This window comes from Anabas testudineus, chromosome 18 (genome assembly GCF_900324465.2).
Source record: "Anabas testudineus chromosome 18, fAnaTes1.2, whole genome shotgun sequence".
Taxonomy (NCBI): Eukaryota; Metazoa; Chordata; class Actinopteri; order Anabantiformes; family Anabantidae; genus Anabas; species Anabas testudineus.
The window spans coordinates 12,823,313-12,841,753 of NC_046627.1; the positions used below are offsets into that span (position 1 = coordinate 12,823,313).

Here is an 18,441-nt window from a genome sequence, read left to right on the forward strand (position 1 = left end):
TCCCTTTATCTTGAGCTTTTCCTGCGTCTCTATCTTTAACTTCATCTTTTCCTTTAGCTTGAGATTTTCCGGCGTATCTATCTTTCCCTTTATCTTGAGCTTTTCCTGCCTCTCTATCTTTCCCTTTATATTGAGATTTTCCTGCGTCTCTACCTTTCCCTTTATATTGAGATTTTCTTGCGTCTCTATCTTTCCCTTTATCTTGAGCTTTTCCTGCGTCTCTATCTTTAACTTATTCTTTTCCTTTATATTGAGATTTTCCTGCATCTCTATCTTTAACTTCATCTTTCCCTTTATCTTGAGCTTTTCCTGCGTCTCTATCTTTCCCTTTATCTTGAGCTTTTCCTGCGTCTCTATCTTTCCCTTTATCTTGAGCTTTTCCTGCGTCTCTATCTTTCCCTTTATCTTGAGCTTTTCCTGCGTCTCTATATTTAACTTATTCTTTTCCTTTATATTGAGATTTTCTTGCGTCTCTATCTTTCCCTTTATCTTGAGCTTTTCCTGCGTCTCTATCTTTCCCTTTATCTTGAGCTTTTCCTGCGTCTCTATCTTTCCCTTTATCTTGAGCTTTTCCTGCGTCTCTATATTTAACTTCATCTTTCCATTTATCTTGAGCTTTTCCTGCGTCTCTATCTTTAACTTCATCTTTCCCTTTATCTTGAGCTTTTCCTGCGTCTCTATCTTTAACTTCATCTTTTCCTTTATCTTGAGCTTTTCCTGCGTCTCTATCTTTAACTTCATCTTTCCCTTTATCTTGAGCTTTTCCTGCGTCTCTATATTTAACTTCATCTTTTCCTTTATCTTGAGCTTTTCCTGCGTCTCTATCTTTCCCTTTATCTTGAGCTTTTCCTGCGTCTCTATCTTTCCCTTTATCTTGAGCTTTTCCTGCGTCTCTATCTTTCCTTTTATCTTGAGATTTTCCTGCGTCTCTATCTTTCCCTTTATCTTGAGATTTTCCTGCGTCTCTATCTTTAACTTCATCTTTCCCTTTATCTTGAGCTTTTCCTGTGTCTCTATCTTTCCCTTTATCTTGAGCTTTTCCTGTGTCTCTATTTTTCCCTTTATCTTGAGCTTTTCCTGCGTCTCTATCTTTCCCTTTATCTTGAGCTTTTCCTGCGTCTCTATATTTAACTTATTCTTTTCCTTTATATTGAGATTTTCCTGCGTCTCTATCTTTCCCTTTATCTTGAGCTTTTCCTGCGTCTCTATCTTTCCCTTTATCTTGAGCTTTTCCTGCGTCTCTATCTTTCCCTTTATCTTGAGCTTTTCCTGCGTCTCTATCTTTAACTTCATCTTTCCCTTTATCTTGAGCTTTTCCTGCGTCTCTATCTTTCCCTTTATCTTGAGCTTTTCCTGCGTCTCTATCTTTAACTTCATCTTTCCCTTTATCTTAAGCTTTTCCTGCGTCTCTATATTTAACTTATTCTTTTCCTTTATCTTGAGCTTTTCCTTTGTCTCTATCTTTCCCTTTATCTTGATCTTTTCCTGCGTCTCTATCTTTCCCTTTATCTTGAGCTTTTCCTGCGTCTCTATCTTTCCCTTTATCTTGAGCTTTTCCTGCGTCTCTATATTTAACTTCATCTTTTCCATTTATCTTGAGCTTTTCCTGTGTCTCTATCTTTCCCTTTATCTTGAGCTTTTCCTGCGTCTCTATCTTTAACTTCATCTTTCCCTTTATCTTGAGCTTTTCCTGCGTCTCTATCTTTCCCTTTATCTTGAGCTTTTCCTGCGTCTCTATCTTTCCCTTTATCTTGAGCTTTTCCTGCGTCTCTATATTTAACTTCATCTTTCCCTTTATCTTAAGCTTTTCATGCGTCTCTATCTTTCCCTTTATCTTGAGCTTTTCCTGCCTCTCTATCTTTTCCTTTATCTTAAGCTTTTCCTGCATCTCTATCTTTCCCTTTATCTTGAGCTTTTCCTGCGTCTCTATCTTTAACTTCATCTTTCCCTTTATCTTAAGCTTTTCCTGCGTCTCTATATTTAACTTCATCTTTCCATTTATCTTGATCTTTTCCTGTGTCTCTATCTTTCCCTTTATCTTGAGCTTTTCCTGCGTCTCTATCTTTCCCTTTATCTTGAGCTTTTCCTGCGTCTCTATCTTTCCCTTTATCTTGAGCTTTTCCTGCGTCTCTATCTTTCCCTTTATCTTGAGCTTTTCCTGCGTCTCTATCTTTCCCTTTATCTTGAGCTTTTCCTGCGTCTCTATCTTTAACTTCATCTTTTCCTTTATCTTGAGCTTTTCCTGCGTCTCTATCTTTCCCTTTATCTTGAGCTTTTCCTGCGTCTCTATCTTTCCCTTTATCTTGAGCTTTTCCTGCGTCTCTATCTTTAACTTCATCTTTTCCTTTATCTTAAGCTTTTCCTGCGTCTCTATCTTTCCCTTTATCTTGAGCTTTTCCTGCGTCTCTATCTTTAACTTCATCTTTTCCTTTATCTTGAGCTTTTCCTGCGTCTCTATATTTAACTTATTCTTTTCCTTTATATTGAGATTTTCCTGCATCTCTATCTTTAACTTCATCTTTCCCTTTATCTTGAGCTTTTCCTGCGTCTCTATATTTAACTTATTCTTTTCCTTTATATTGAGATTTTCTTGCGTCTCTATCTTTCCCTTTATCTTGAGCTTTTCCTGCGTCTCTATCTTTCCCTTTATCTTGAGCTTTTCCTGCGTCTCTATCTTTAACTTCATCTTTCCCTTTATCTTAAGCTTTTCCTGCGTCTCTATCTTTAACTTCATCTTTCCATTTATCTTGAGCTTTTCCTGCGTCTCTGTCTTTCCCTTTATCTTGATCTTTTCCTGCGTCTCTATATTTAACTTATTCTTTTCCTTTATCTTGAGCTTTCCTGCGGTCTACTTTCCCTTTATCTTGGAGATTTTCCTGCGTCTCTATCTTTTAACCTCATCTTTTCCCTTTATCTGAGCTTTTCCTGCGTCTCTATCTTTCCCTTTATCTTTGAGATTTTCCTGCTGGCGTCTTTATCTTAACTTCATCTTTCCCTTTATTATTGTGATTTTTCCTGCGTCTCTATCTTTAACTTCATCTTTATCTTTCCCTTTATCTTGATCTTTTCCTTCATCTTTATCTTTAATTTCATCTTCATCTTTCCCTTTATCTTGATTTTTTTCCTTCGTCTTTATATTTAGCTTCATCTTTATCTTTCCCTTTGTCCTGATCTTTTCATTTGTCTTTATCTTTAATTTCATCTTCATCTTTCCCTTTATCTTGATCTTTCCTTTCATCTTTACCTTTATCTCGATCTTTACTTTTGTCTTGATATTTCCCTCGTCTTGATCTTTCCCTTTGTCTTGATCTTTCCCTTCATTTTGATTTTTCGATTCGTCTTTATCTTTCCCCTCGTCTTGAGCTTTTCCCTCGTCTTCAGTTTTACCCTCATCTTCAGCTTTCCCCTCGTCTTGAGCTGTCCCCTCGTTTTGATCTGTCCCCTCGTTTTGGTCTTGATCTATCCCCTCATCTTTGTCTTTCTCTTTGCCTTGATCTTTATCATCTATCTTAACAAGAGTTTCTTGAGGATAATTTGTTTCAGGAAATGCTTCAATATTCAGTTTTTCCTGGAGTTCTCTCAATGTCTTTGTCTGCAGAGGACCTTTAGCATTTTCTTCAGTGTTTACGTTGTCTCCCCAGTGTGCACTTGCTAACCAGTTATTTTTACTTGCACTGTAACAGCAGAAAGCTGACCAGAGCACAGAAGGTATATTAACCCTACCGTTAAGCATCTTGTCCTTACTGGGCTTTGCTCCAGTCACTAAGTAAGCTTCAATTTTACCATTATTGTTGATGCAGTACTTTTTCAGGAAAGATTTTACACTGCTCTCCATTCTTTCCCAGCTGCCACTGTTGAAAGATTTAACTTGAGGTACAACATTTGTCAGCGTGCATGTAGAATCTTTTTCAGTTTTATCAAATCCATAAGAAAATGGAAATAAATGTCCCCTGTTATATTGTGGGTCATTGTCATAATCAGCATTACTGGCCTGGAGGTTGTAGCCATAATTTCCATTATCCTTCCTCATGTTCTTGTTTTTTCCGTCTTCCGTCAAGTTTCCTTCAAGCTACAAAAGAGAACTCAGTCAAGAGTACAGAAAATGTATATGATTTTCAATATTTCAATCTAATTTCATATTTGTAATTGACATTGAAAATACTGTTTAACTGATCATAATAATCATAGTATATTTGTATATTTAAATATATAAGACATATATATTATATATATATATATTTTTTTTCTTTAATATATATTTATTTCTTTTTCTTTTTTTTCTGATTTAATCCAAATATTGGGCTAGCAAAGAGAGAGAGAGACACTTACAAGACCTGACAAGACCTAAACTAAAGTAGTGACTAAAGGTGGTGGTTATACCTTTGGTTAAAGTTAAATATACTGTTTTTCATGATTCAGAAAAATAAAAACATACCTGTGGCTCTATTTTCCAAGGAGGCCTCGTTCCTCCTGTTCGTCCACCTCTGTACTTGTAAGCAGAAAACACTGGGATCCTGTTCACGGTGTCGTACAGTGTCACAAACCTTCTTGTGTCATTATAAGTCTGGCAGATGACTTTGTATCGGTTCTGGTCCTGGATTCTGCCAGCCTCCAGGATGCCGGTAACCTGGGGTGGAGTTTCATTAAGAAAAATCCCTTTACACTCTGACATGGACTGCACAACTTCAGTCTCTGTGGGAGTGATGAACAGGAGGAGAGGGACAACGAGGGACAGGAGACACCACATCTTCAGAGGAGTCATCATCAAACACTGTCAGAGGAGAAAACAACGAATCAACAGATGTTACTTCCACTCTGTAAATGGGCCTTTTGACTAAACATCCCAAAACATGATGCCAAAAGACAGATTTCTTTTCTGAAACTATAAACACCAATTCCCTGTTTTCAAAATCGAGTCCGTTTTTTATTTAAAAAGCTCTTCACACTTGTGAAGAGATGTTGACTTTCTCATAATTCCTCTTTTGTCTCTGTGCCTCTTTAACCCTCTGTGTTCTACTTCCACATTTGTTTGTGCCTGTGTCAGTTTCTGGTCTTCTCTTTCTGTCGCTCATTTCTGTTGGTTTATATGTGTTCAGATAAGTGTGTATTTGAATATTTAACCAAGCCCTCATCTCCTTCAGTGTAGGGACACATGCACTCCATCTTCTATTAAATTAACCTTGTGTTGAGTGTGTGTGTGCTGGTAAAGACTCGGTTCTGTGATGCTGGTACACACTGTTTAGTCTTCTCTGTGTTGTGGATCCAAACCAACGAACCACTTGATCACTTGAGTTTAATATTATAATAGTGAACATAACTACACATAAATGAACATGTGAGCACAATGTGACCATCTGCTGCACAACTTAAAATCAAGATAAAAAGAAAATGGATTTCCATACTGACAATGATGCCCACACTTTTACATTTCAACAGCCTTGTTTGCATGTAACTGGCTGTGATAAGAACAATCATATTCAATACATACAGACCTGAGTCATTTTCTTCTACTGTACAAGTGGGCTAATGTAAATAAAAAGCACATCTCATTTTATCATGAATAGATGACTCTCTGTTATGAACAGAATATTACAAGAACTAAAACCTAAAACTTTACAGATCAAAAACCTTTGTTATTGTGGTTTCTACTAAATCTAATGTAATTCCAGTTTAGTTGCACAGGTAAGTAATTTGTAAGAGACAGGATTACTACAGAACTGTTTCAAAGAAACAAACTGCACTTCTTCATTAGGACATCAAGGAATACATCTCACCATTGCTCTACTACACACATATATATATATATATATATATATATATATATACAGTATATTGCTACTTTTGGCATTCTGCTGTGTGATTGTACTTTGCTCTTGCAACAATGCAATTTCTCCATTGTGTGACAAACTGTCACCCTCATTCAGATATTAGTGTTTCTCCAGTTGCCAGTTATCATTTGCATACTAGCTCTTTTAGTTCTACTCCTACTTCTTGTTCTAGTAGTACCTTCGCACTGAGCTTGTTTATTTCTTTCCTGGATCCTGGAGATCAATAAATAAAACAAATAAATGTATAAAACTGTGAAATTGTAACATTCAAGTACAGTACTCGTGCATCAGGTTTGTACCTTTGTACAGTGATTAATGATAATAATAGTGATAGTCCTGACTTTAACTACATTTGTCTTTGTCCAGAATCCAATTGTGTTCTTTTACATTTACCTAAATATATGGGGAAGTTCGTTTTTTTTTTTAACCCTTCGGTCAGGTATTGGCATATCTGGAGTCTTTTTAGGAGGTATGGACTACAGCTAATTTGACTGACAAAAAACACTCACACATTTTGAGTTTTGAAAGCAGGTACTTTCAGCATAAAATACAGCTCATTATGAAGCATTAAAAGTAATATCTTAATAAATATAGTATTTTATTAGAATATGAGCATCTACTGTACAACTTAAAATCAGGATAAACAGAAAATGGATTTCCTCAGTGATTGGCACGCTTTAGCATTTCAACAGCCTTTTTTGCATGTAACAGGCTGTGATAAGAATAATAATTTTCAATACATACAGACCTGAGTAATTTTGTTCTCCTGTACAACTGGGTTAATGTAAATTAAAAGCATATCTCATTTTATCTTGAATAGGTGTTGATATGGTACATGTACGAAGAAAATAGTGCAAGAAAGAAAACCTGAAACTTTGCATCATTTCATTAATTAAAAACAAAACTTTACACTGTTCATCCTGCTAGTTGTTTTTTCTTCAAAATCTAAATATAATTGCAGTTTAGTTGCACAGGAAAGTAATTAGTTGGTAACATGGTTACTACAGAACTACAGAACTGCTTCCAAAGCACAACCTGGAAACTATTTGTTCCAGGAAATTGAGGAATACATCTCAACATTGCTCTACTACATTAAGACCTGTGTAAAAACTGCAAAAAATAAAAATACAATTGCAAGAAAAAGTCTGTCAACCTTTCTGAATTTCATTATTGCCTTCATTAATTTGTCATATAATTTGTTCTGAACTTCATCTAAGTCATTAATTTTAACAAATATACTGTGCTTAAAATAAGATAATAAAAACAATGTCTTTATTGAGGACAAATTTTATGATAAATTAATGTAGAAAACTATGAAATTCAAAAAGGTTCACATACTCTTTCTTGCCACTGTGTCCGTGTTTGTCAAAACAGAAAACCCTGGATGACAGAAGAGGTCCAGATCCTCATCAGAGACCAACAGTACCAACATTAAACACTTCCAAGTGGCCAACAAGAAGGATCAGGATCCAGTTTACTGACAGAGACCCAGAGTGTGTGTGGCAGCACATCCATTACATTAACAAACACAAGAGCAGCAGGGTCCCACCATCCTCCAGAAGTAACCATTCATCATGCACCACAGTGCTCACAGTAGAAGTCACTACTGTACTGTCTGAGTGAAGATGTTACTCTGCTCAATTAAGCCTTGCTAGTCCCAAGCACTTTCCAGGATATAATCAGCCACTCCCTTCGAAACTGAGTAACTGAGCCTATCAGCTAATGGAGGTGTTCACCAACAACTTCCATTGGTCCCTATCTCAGTCCATTGTTTCCACCTACTTGAAATCAGCCACAATTATTCCAGTGCCAAAGCAAATGGCTACACAATGGTTAGTTTCTAAACTAAACAGAAGAGAAACTGTCTGTGCTGCTGTGAAAACAACACAACAGAACAGGAGACCAGTTCTGTTGTGTTAAAAAGGTCAAATATCACCCCTCTATGTTGACCCATAACAAACACTTCACTTTAAGTTACTGAATAATGTATGCATGACTACGTTTGGAGCATGACTGGACTTTCACGCACTAAAAAAAAAAAATATATATATATATATATATACATGGTAAAGTTGTATTTTAGTGTTTGGGATGAGGGTCCAGTAACATATGGTCTCAGAAAGAGCTACTTTCTGCTAAAAATAAAAAAAATCATCTCCACTCAGGTCACTTGTGCTGTAGAAATCACTAAGAAAAGCTACATCTATTCATTTTAAATAGAATTAGACAGATTTTGTACATTTCGTTTTATAAGACTTCTATAAACATTATATAAAAGCCTCAAGGATGTTCTGTGATAACTCCTGCTGAGATGTGGCAGAAACCAGCGCCCTCTAACGTCAGGGGAGCCAAACAGCATCAATCAGTCCATCAGTGTTTAATCTGCTGTGTATTGTAATAAAAATAAAAATGGGACTGTATTATGTCCCTTAAAATTAGCGTCACCTGCTGTTCATCTTGATGAACTAACTCCTACTTTAATAGACAGTAACAGTGCATTCATTTTATTTCATTTTTATTTTTTTACCTCTGTAAAAAAAATGTTTTATTCACACTGTCAGAGCAACAGTCTCACACTTAACACTAGAACTGCGACAGAACAGTCAAATGACAATATACCTAGTAGGAAAAAATCTAAATTCAACAGTGAGTGCATCAAAAAACTTTGACTTCAGACACATTTACTCTGTGTAACTTCTGTGTGTCACTAGACTGTTAGAAACATTGTACAGAGAGTTCTCCCTTTACATTTGTTATAACTTAAAGTGACTCTAGTGAAACTTGCTTTTGCACTTGTTAAATAGTGCACTAGACTTTATCTTAGGGAGTCAGATATGATGCTCCGGCATGGAATTCACCTTGAGACGAGAATCAACTGCAACGTCACAAGTGCCATTGTCATGTCTTTAGCTACAAACAGAAAAACTTTCCCTCCCATCTGTCATCTTTAAAAAGAACTGTATGTGTTGGATAGTTTGAGTATGTTTCTGTCAGCTCCTGTGCTGATGTATTCATTGCTCCCTTGCGCAAGACAAATTAAACTACTGCCTTGTTAAGCTCATCGATGGTCCTGAGAAGTTTTTCACATACAAAGTTTTTTTACATACCAATTTACCTATCAACTTGGTCCTTTGAGCCGGATCCCAATATCTTCTGCAGTGTTCAGACTAACTAAATTAATAAAACTTTTATTGTGTTTTTGTGTGGAACATCTGTATTACATTTTAAAATCTACTACATAACTTTGTAACTTTTGTGCTCATCAGGTTAAAGATGGTGAAATGTTTTTACATACATGATGGATGGGCAGGACTATAAAGGTCCCGCCCCCACCGCACTCTATCACCACGGCGATGAAGCAGGGTTTGGCTGAGCAATAGTGGTTGTCATGGACACTGTGTGTGATTGGCACCCCATCGTAGCTGTGCTCCTTGTTGCCCGGTTTTCCAAGAGGAAATCCACGACATCTGGACGGGAAAGACCAAGTTTAAAGGTTTTTAAAACTTTGTTTAACACCAATAAAAAATAATAAAATTCTTACATTTCAAACACTTTAATTTGAATTTACGGGTGGAAAATATGACGCGTAGAGAAGCGGAAAATGTGAGAGTGAGACTGACGTAATCTCATAATAGTGTTGTGGAAATTGAGCAGCTGCATTATCTGGTCTAATCAGCTATTAACTTGACTTTCATAATCTTATCAATAATAAATTGTTTTCTTCAGTAACTGAACTTCTTAATGATTCATAAACAGATAAAGGCTGAACAGCTTGTCCAGAACAGCTTGCTTGTGTTATTAAAGATTCATATGTTGCATACACATGTTACAAATTCTCTCCGACCTTTGGCCCTTGACTAGAAAAGATCAGTTTACTTTAGAGGGATGTAGGGCCAGGGAGAACAAGAAGAGAGGGCATCTCCAGAGCTCGTTGATTTCACATTATAGTATTATAGAGTAAAACTGTAACTCAGTATAAAGCAGGGTTAACACAGTTTCACCTGATTTTACCTGAAATATTGATCTAAACCTACAAAGGAACTATGTAAACCTGCTGTGCACATAGATGGATGTTTGGAAATGTGCACTGTCCCTCTGTAAAGAATAAATAAAGAATGGATGTATATGTTCCCAGGAGCACAGTGACCTCAGAAAATGTGAAATAGGATAAGTTTAAAACCACCAGGACCCTTCATAGAGTTGTCCATCTGGCAAAACTGAGTAACTGACTCATAAGTACAGGTACCCAACGGTCAGTCTAACAGAGCTTCAGAAGTAGATAGGAAAACCTGGCAGAAATAAAAAACTCAGTAACTCTCCATCAAACAGGCTTTTGTTGTAGAGTGACCAGGCAGAAGCCTCTAAAAGGGAGATTGATTGAATAGATATTACAAAAAAATATACATATGCTGTCATATTTCCAGTTTGTAACTATGGAGTTGTAAACATGGTAGTAAACTAAAGAAGACAGAGTCCAGTGGACTTAACGTATTGATGAAAAAATAATGAGGCAAGCCAACCATATTTGGATAATATCAATTTAGTTTATTTATGTATAGATCCAAATTATAAATTACATTTGTTTGTGCCTCTGTCGCTCATTCTGGTTGGTTTTTATTTATTTCGGTAGGAGATAACTGTGTATTTGAATATTTACCCAACCCCTCATCTCTCTCAGTATGGGGACACATGCACTTAATCATGTAATTTAAAATTAGCAGTTATTTTTACTACTTTTAATACTACATTCATAGTTCATCAGGAGCTTAATAACTACTTGAGAAGATCAATAGTAGAAAATAATCAACAACCAAACATTTAGTCCATCACACATTAAGCAAAGCACTTGAATCAATTAATGATACAGCCCAAATTATAACTCAGTATTTTAGTTTTTTAGATTTTACAGTAGGTTTAAGTTTACCTGTATTTCAGCCTTTATGGTTACCTTTACCTGTATTTTTACTTTTATCTATATCTTTGCCTCTGCCTGTTATATATATGGCATGGGGTCTTTTGACCTTCATCATATTAAATCCACATCTTGGGGAAGCAAAGAGAGAGAGAGACACTAATAAGACTTGACAAGACCTAAACTGTGTGTTGGTCTCTGAATCTGAACAGTGGTGGTTATGCTTTTGGTTAAAGTTAATTATACTGTTTTTCATGATTCAGAAAAATAAGAATATACCTTTGGCTCTATTTTCCAAGGGGGCCTCCTTCCTCCTGTCTGTCCACCTCTTGTAAGCAGAAAACACTGGGATCCTGTTGACAGTGTCGTACAGCGTCACAAACCTCCTTGTGTTGTTAGAAGTCTGGCAGATGACTCTGTATCGGTTCTGGTCCTGAATTTTGCCAGCCTCCGGGATGCCGGTAACCTGGGGTGGAGTTTCATTAAGAAGAAAACCTTCACACATCTTCAGAGGAGTCATCATCACACACTGTTAGAGGAGAAAACAGAGAATCAGCAGATATTACTTCCACTCTATCACTAGACCTCTTGATTAAAAATCTCAAAACATGATGCTAAAAGACAGATTTCTCTTCAGAAACTATAAACACCAATTCCCTGTTTTCAAAATCGAGTCATTTAAAAAAAAAAAAAAAAAAGCTCTCCACACTTCTCATCATTCCTCTTTTGTCTCTGTGCCTCTTACCTCTTTCCCATGTTCTACTTCCACACTTGTTTGTGTCGTGTCAGTTTCTGGTCTACTCTCTTTCTGTTGCTCACTCTGGTTGGTTTGTATGTGTTTTCACTGTTATCTGATTTTGAGGTGAGATAACTGTGTATTTGAATATTTACCCAACCCCTCATTTCCCTCAGTGTGGGAACACATGCACTCTATGACCTATTAAATTAACCTTGTGTTGAGTGTGTGTGTGTGTGTGCTGGTAAAGACTCGGTTCTGTGATGCTGGAACACACTGTTTAGTCTTCTCTGTGTATGTGGAAAACCAACGAACCACTTGATCAGTTGAGTTTAATATTATAATAGTGAACATAGCTACACGTAAATGAACATGTGAGCACAATGTGACCATCTGCTGCACAACTTAAAATCAAGATAAACAGAAAATGAATTTCCCTACTACACATGTTCATGTGTTACAGTTCCTCTTTCTGTCCTGTTCTGTGGGTTTTGTTTTGTTTTTGTTCTGTCTCACGCTCCTGCCACACCCATATATGGACTTCCTCTACTCTCCACTCTCACTCACTGGACTAATTGACTCACTCAGTTCACCTGGTCATCCCTCCATTTTAAAAGCACCCCTCAGTCCTCAGTTCGCTGCTGGTTTGTTGACATTCATTCATTGCTCGCTCATGCTGCTCACTTCTGCTTCGTTCATGCTCCACAATTCTGGTCAGTTTGTTCGTTCGTTTGTCCATCAGGAACCTCTGTTTTGTTTGTTAGTTTGAATTGTTTGGCCTGCCTTTTGCAGTGTATTTTTTTGTTGTTACTTTGTCCTGTTAGTTTTGTCTGTTGGTTTCTTGTCCGCATTAGTGCGTGGTTTTTCGTTGATACTTTGTACTGTTGGTTCGTCTGTTTAATAATGTTCTCCTGCCTTGTGCAGTGATATTGGTTTGTTACTTTGTGCTTCTGCTTTGTCTGTTAGTTTTGTCCACAGTAGTGTGAAGTTTTGTGTTGTTCCTTTGTATGTCAGGTCTAGGGTTCTGTTTGTATTTTACTATTGTGTTTTTTGGGTCCCTTTTGGTTGATACTTTGTTCATGTTTGTTAGTTCCCTGTGTCCCCTGACCTTTTTGTTAATAAATATACTTTTTTGTTCGCACCCGTTTGGTCCCCGTCAGTCTTGTCCGTCCCTGTTCGTAACAGTCATGTATAACTAATGAAAATTTAAATGGGGACTTGTTAATGATCCCCAAGCTTTTGCATTTTAACAGCCTTGTTTGCATGTAACTGGCTGTGATAAGAACAATTATATTCAATACATACAGACCTGAGTCATTTTCTTCTACTGTACAACTGGGTTCATGTAAATGAAAAGCATATCTCATTTTATCTTGAATAGATGACTCTCTGGCATGAACAGAATATTACAATAACTAAGACCTAAAATGTCATGTCAGTAAATTCATTACAAACTAAACTATACAGATCAAAAACCTTTGTTATTGTGTTTCCTACAACAATCTCATGTAATTTAAATTTTGCTGCACAGGAAACTAATTTGTATGAGACAAGATCTCTACAGAACCATTTCAAAATAACAAACTAGGACCCACTTCTTTACCAGGACATTGAGGAATACATCTCACCATTGCCCTACTACATTAAGACATTTTTAATATATTTTTAATGTCTTATTTATCTTACATCTTTGCTACTTTTGGCACTCTGCTGTGTACTTGTACTTTTCTGTTGCAAAAATCCAATTTCCCTATTGTGGGACAAATTCAGGTTTTCTTATCTTTACACCTGTGTGGAAAACGTCACCCTCATCAAAATATCAGTGTTTCTCCAAACTGGAAACGCTGTTGCCTGTTGTCATTTGCATACTAGTTCTACTAGTTCTAGTACAATTTCTAGTTCTAGATGATTTATTATTGATAACAGTATTTTTGCATTGACGTTATTTTTTTTTTTTCTTGGATCCTGGAAATCAACAAATAAATTAAATGAAATGTGGAATAAAACAACATTCAAGCAACATTCAAGTACAGTACTGGTGCCTCAGATTTGTACTGTTGTACAATGATGATAATAATGGTAATAGTTCTGACTTCAACTGAATGTGCCAAGAATTTGGGGTTTTCTGCATTTGTCATAAAATGTCATCTAAGTAAAAAAAAAAAAGTTAATTTGACTGAAAAATACACTCACACATTTAGAGTTTTGAAAGCAGCGACTTTCAGTATTAAATAAAGCTCTTTATATAGCATTAAACGTAATGTCTTCATAAATGTAGTATTTTATTAGAATATGAGCATCTACTGTACAACTAGAAATCTACACAATGAGAAAATAGATTTCTTTGCTACACATGTTTGATTCCCCCAGTGGGAAATTCAGGTGTTATAGCAGCATAGAGATTAGCAACATACACAACAGAACAATGATAAAACTAGGGACAATTCAAAGAAGGATATGTTTGCATTAAACGACCTGTCCTGATAAGAATAATCATTTTCGGGACACGCACGTACAGTATATCTTTGAGTAATTGTGTTCTCCTGTACAACTGGCCTTTTGTAAATGAAAAGCATATCTCATTTTATAGAATAGATGCTCATATGGTACATGTATGAACATACATTGAATGAAAACCTGAAACTTTGTATCAGTTAATTTATTAAAAACAAAACTTTATTCACCAATATTCATCCTTCCAGTAGGTTTTTCTTCAAAATCAATTATAATTGCAGTGTAGTTGCACAGTAAAGTAATTTACAGGCAACATGGTGGCTACAGACTCTTTAATTAACTTTGTGTTATAAAAAAATTGATCTGTTTAATTTAAGATATTTACTAATTTCTCTCACACATACTATAATACTTTGACTTTACACCTTAAAACAACTGTTGAAACAAATACATACAAGTTAAATATATATATATAAGGCGGAAAGGCTTACAAGTCCTGTACAAGATATAATCAGCCACTCCCTTCGCCTGTGCATAGCCACACTCCGCCCACTCCTGTACCAATTTCTTTAACTGGATGTTTTCTGAGCCTACCAGCTAGTGGATGTGTTCACCAACATCTTCCATAGGTCCCTATCTCAGTCCACTGTTTCCACCTGTCCGAAATCGACCCCAATTATACCAGTGCCAAAGCAAACGGCTTGGACAATGGATACTTCCTAAAATAAATGTGTTTTACCTACTCTGCAAAAAAGACTCTGCAGTAAGTCCACACCTGCAGAACATACTAAAAATAAACTATTGCATCTCCACTTAGGTCACTTTGTGCTGTAGAAATCACTCAGAAGGACTGAATCTATTTATTTTTACTAGTATTAAACAGCATTTGTACATTTTGTTTTATAAGACATTATTAAACTCTTATATGAAAGCCTCAGTGATGTTCTGTCATAACTGCTGCTGAGATGTGGTAGAAAACAGCGCCCTCTAACCTCACGGGAGCCAAACAGCATCAATCAGTCCATCAGTGTTCAAGTGACTGTTGCTCTGACAGTGTGAACAAAAACTGGTTACACAGGTTAAAACAAGTTACCAGAGAACATCATCACATTTAAGTAGAAGTTAGATAATGTATCATACAACAATACAGTAAGTATCTATATCCTCCTCTTCATCCCATGTTTATCGTCTAAATCTCGTCAAGACCCAGACTAATTGCTTTAAGTTGCCTGTTATCATTAGTTAACTAGTTTTAAACTTTATTCAATGCTTCTTGTTTTAACTTTGCATCATCAGATATTATGCATTTCTTATCAATTTGATCTGGCTGTCACTGCACAGAGAGGAGGAAACCAGGATAGTTTAAGTTTTTTAACATAAAGTGGATTTTTGTTTAAATATATTGCAAATAGTTAATAATTAATTAATATTACGGTAATAGTTAATAATTTCCAGAAAAATAAAATGAATGCACTATGATTGTGTGTTGTGAAGTAGTAGTAAGAGTTAGTTCATGACAGCAGGTGGCGCTAATTTTAATGGACACAATACATTTCCATTTAAATTTTTATTGCAATATACACAGCAGATTAGTAGTGGGAAAAACATCTAAATTCAATAGTTAACACATAGTTAACACATAAAAAAAACCCAAAACAAAACAAAATAACTTCAGACTTTTTGAAAGTTTTGTTAAAGAGGTTAGTGAATTTACAGGCTGAGATTTAAAAAAGTGATTATTTTTTCATTACATGCTAATTAAAACATAAATACATAAACATACTCAGAATACATCATGAGCTGAATAACCATTTGACAAAACAACAAATCAAAACAATCAAAATGAGAATAATCAGAGCTAAACAAACATTAATCATTAAACCAAAGATAACTAATACATTTCAGGCATCGATCACTGAGGAATGAGAAATCAGTAATAAAATAAATCAACCATTAAAAGAATAAATGTGTCTAAAGTCAAAGTGTGAGAAAATTAATCAAATGTAACAAATCAATAACTACTATAATACTTTTACTTACTTGTTACCTTTGATTTAAAAGTAATAGTAAATAAAACAAAATTAAATAATGATATTACGTAAAATAACAGTCAATCAATAGCAATCGGCAGAACTTTCATGTTTCATTTCATTTCTAATTTTATTGTTGTGAAATGAGTGAAAATAAACATTTACTCTTTATTACTATTTCCAGACACACAACAGACTGACTGCAGCTTCTTATTTATTGTAATTAGATACTAACAAATACCTGAAGAGCTGTCCAGAGCAGAGTGAACCGAGTCTCATGTTTCATAGTTTAGTTTTTTAGTCATGTCCAAAACTATTGGCAGTGATACAAAGATTATGTTATGAAAACTGTTCTGCTTTTTTTGTGGGGGGGGGGGGTTCCTTCATGTTTCTCTGGTATATTTAAGAAAAACTATACTCATTTAATAAGACTTTTTAAAGAGTGTTGACCCGGCTTCTTCAGGACTGCTGCAGTTTAATCTGGTGTGCTGGATATAAACCTCTGGACCAGATCCTGATGGTGATCAGTTTATCAGTGCTCAAAGTTGATCTTAAGTTTGTGTCCCTGCCAAAACTCATGACCATGACTTTACACAAACTTTAGTTTAGTTTAGGTTTGGGTGGACACTGGCAGGATTTCTTCATTTCTGGATAAATATTAGCAACAGTTTCACTTTGAGGACAATTTGTTTTGGGAAAAGCCACAATCTTCAGGTTATCCTTGAGTTCTTTCAACGTCTTTGTTGGCAGATATTCACCGTTCGACTTCTCTGCAGTGTTTTCGCCCCAGTATGCACTCGCTAACCACTTGTTCTTACCTTTACTGTAACAGCAGAAAGCCGACCAGAACACAGAAGGTTTGTGGATGTTGTTGTTGAGTTTTATGTCTGTGCCAGACACGGCTCCAGACACTACGTAGCCTTCGATGATGTTAATATTGTTGATGCAGTGCTCTTCTAGGATACATTTGACACAGGTCTCCATGTGTTTCCAGCTGCCAGTGTTGACAGTTTTAACTTGTGGAATGATTTTATCAAGTTCATCTAATTCACCAGATGAAGGGAAAAAATGGCCCCAGATGTTGGACATGAGATTTCTTCCTTCAGGCTGCAAAAGTCAAAAGACTCAGTCAGTGGTGCTGATGTTGAAATAATAAAATAACAATATAAACTACTGTATCACACAGATATTTTATTTGGATACATACAAAAAGCTCCCTGTTCCAAGGTGTTTCCAGTTGGTTGCTTTTTGCTCCTGTGAACTTGTAAGCAGAAAACACTGGAATGCCGTCCTCAGAGTCGTAGAGCATCACAGCACTTCTCATGTTCTTATAACTTCGGCAGATGGGTTTGTATCGCTTCTGGTCCTTGATGTTGCCGTCCTCCAATACACCTGAAATGTGTGGTGGAGTTTTCTGCAGAAGATACTTGTTACAATTTGACATTGAGTTCATAAATTTTGTGTCTGTCGGAGTGACGGATAGAAGGAGGAGGACGGAAAGAGGCAGGAGACACCACATCTTCAGAGGAGTCATCATCAAACACTGTCAGAGGAGAAAACAAAGAGTCATCAGGGTTTTGTTGCACTGTAGTGTTTGAATGTCACGGAAGAGTTACTTAATTACTTTAGCGATATTTACAGTAGAGGAACCAGTTGATCCATCCAGAATGACTGACAACTGGGATAGTTCATGTCTGCAGCCCTCATCAATGTTTTCTGATGTATTTATTTTTTATTACTTCTGCTTTCTTCAGTGCTCTCGCTCTTCCTCAACTCGCTTTCTCCTCTCCTCCTGTGCTCTTTCGGTTTTCTTAAAGGTGTTTTAATTTCATTTTTTTCTATTCTCTTGACTTTATCTGTCTTATTTCTGCACTACTTTATGCTACAGTATGTTAATTATACATGACTGGAGCAGGTTTACAGGAATAGTAGAGAAACTGTTGAGGTCCTCCAAAGGTATACAGTAAGTACCGTTTGCAGAGATTGAAGAACTAGGTTGAATAAACTGCATCTGAGGACACAGTAATACAGTTAAAGCTGCTGGTATGTTAATGACAAGGCAACATAGCAGCTGTTTATCTATGTTATCAGTACACACTGAGTTTAACACAGGGCTACAAAAAAGAGAACCAGATATTTTAAACTTATTTAATAATAAATAAATTAATTAATTAAAGAAAAACAGATGAGAAAACCTTATTTAAAGAAAGAGGGAGACAGAAAAAACAAACCAGTGCCTGTATAGATATAGGGACGACAATCATGAACAATAAGTGTTAAAATCACAAAATAGCTGAAATGTCCTCTGCAAAAATGATCAGCTTGTATTTTGAAATGATGCAGCTTGCTGTGAAAGTGAAGGTGAGGAACAATATATATATATAGAAAAACATAAGAAAAAGAAAAAACTTACCTTCATGAAGTTTCATAAAATCTTGCTAAAAAAACAGGCAAGTAAAGAAAACTGCAAAAACAGATCAT

General features: G+C 35.9%; 2 protein-coding genes across 2 annotated transcripts; both read right to left on the minus strand.

Annotated features, from left to right (window-relative positions):
• Nucleotides 1–3,058: 3,058 nt before the first annotated feature.
• LOC113168641 lies at nucleotides 3,059–11,542 on the minus strand (the record flags this gene model as incomplete). The annotated part of the gene is made up of 5 exons (XM_026369681.1): nucleotides 11,486–11,542; nucleotides 11,020–11,206; nucleotides 9,124–9,295; nucleotides 4,436–4,771; nucleotides 3,059–4,069 (listed from the first exon to the last, which is right to left on the minus strand). Coding segments are annotated over exons 4-5 (1,341 nt in total), but the record flags the coding sequence as incomplete, so codon positions are not given.
• Nucleotides 11,543–16,315: 4,773 nt separating this feature from the next.
• On the minus strand, nucleotides 16,316–18,435 carry LOC113168650. Its single transcript, XM_026369693.1, has 3 exons — nucleotides 18,374–18,435; nucleotides 17,168–17,503; nucleotides 16,316–17,067 (listed from the first exon to the last, which is right to left on the minus strand). Exons 1-3 carry the CDS (start codon nucleotides 18,377–18,379, stop codon nucleotides 16,561–16,563), a joined length of 849 nt encoding a protein of 282 aa, XP_026225478.1. The 5' UTR covers nucleotides 18,380–18,435; the 3' UTR covers nucleotides 16,316–16,560.
• Nucleotides 18,436–18,441: the final 6 nt, after the last annotated feature.

What these genes read in the sequence shown, in the direction of transcription:
- LOC113168650 (XM_026369693.1), bottom strand. An exon ending in CTTGGAACAGGGAGCTTTTT is followed by an intron (nt 17,068 to 17,167) that starts GTATGTATCCAA and finishes TGACTTTTGCAG; the next exon opens with CCTGAAGGAAGAAATCTCAT.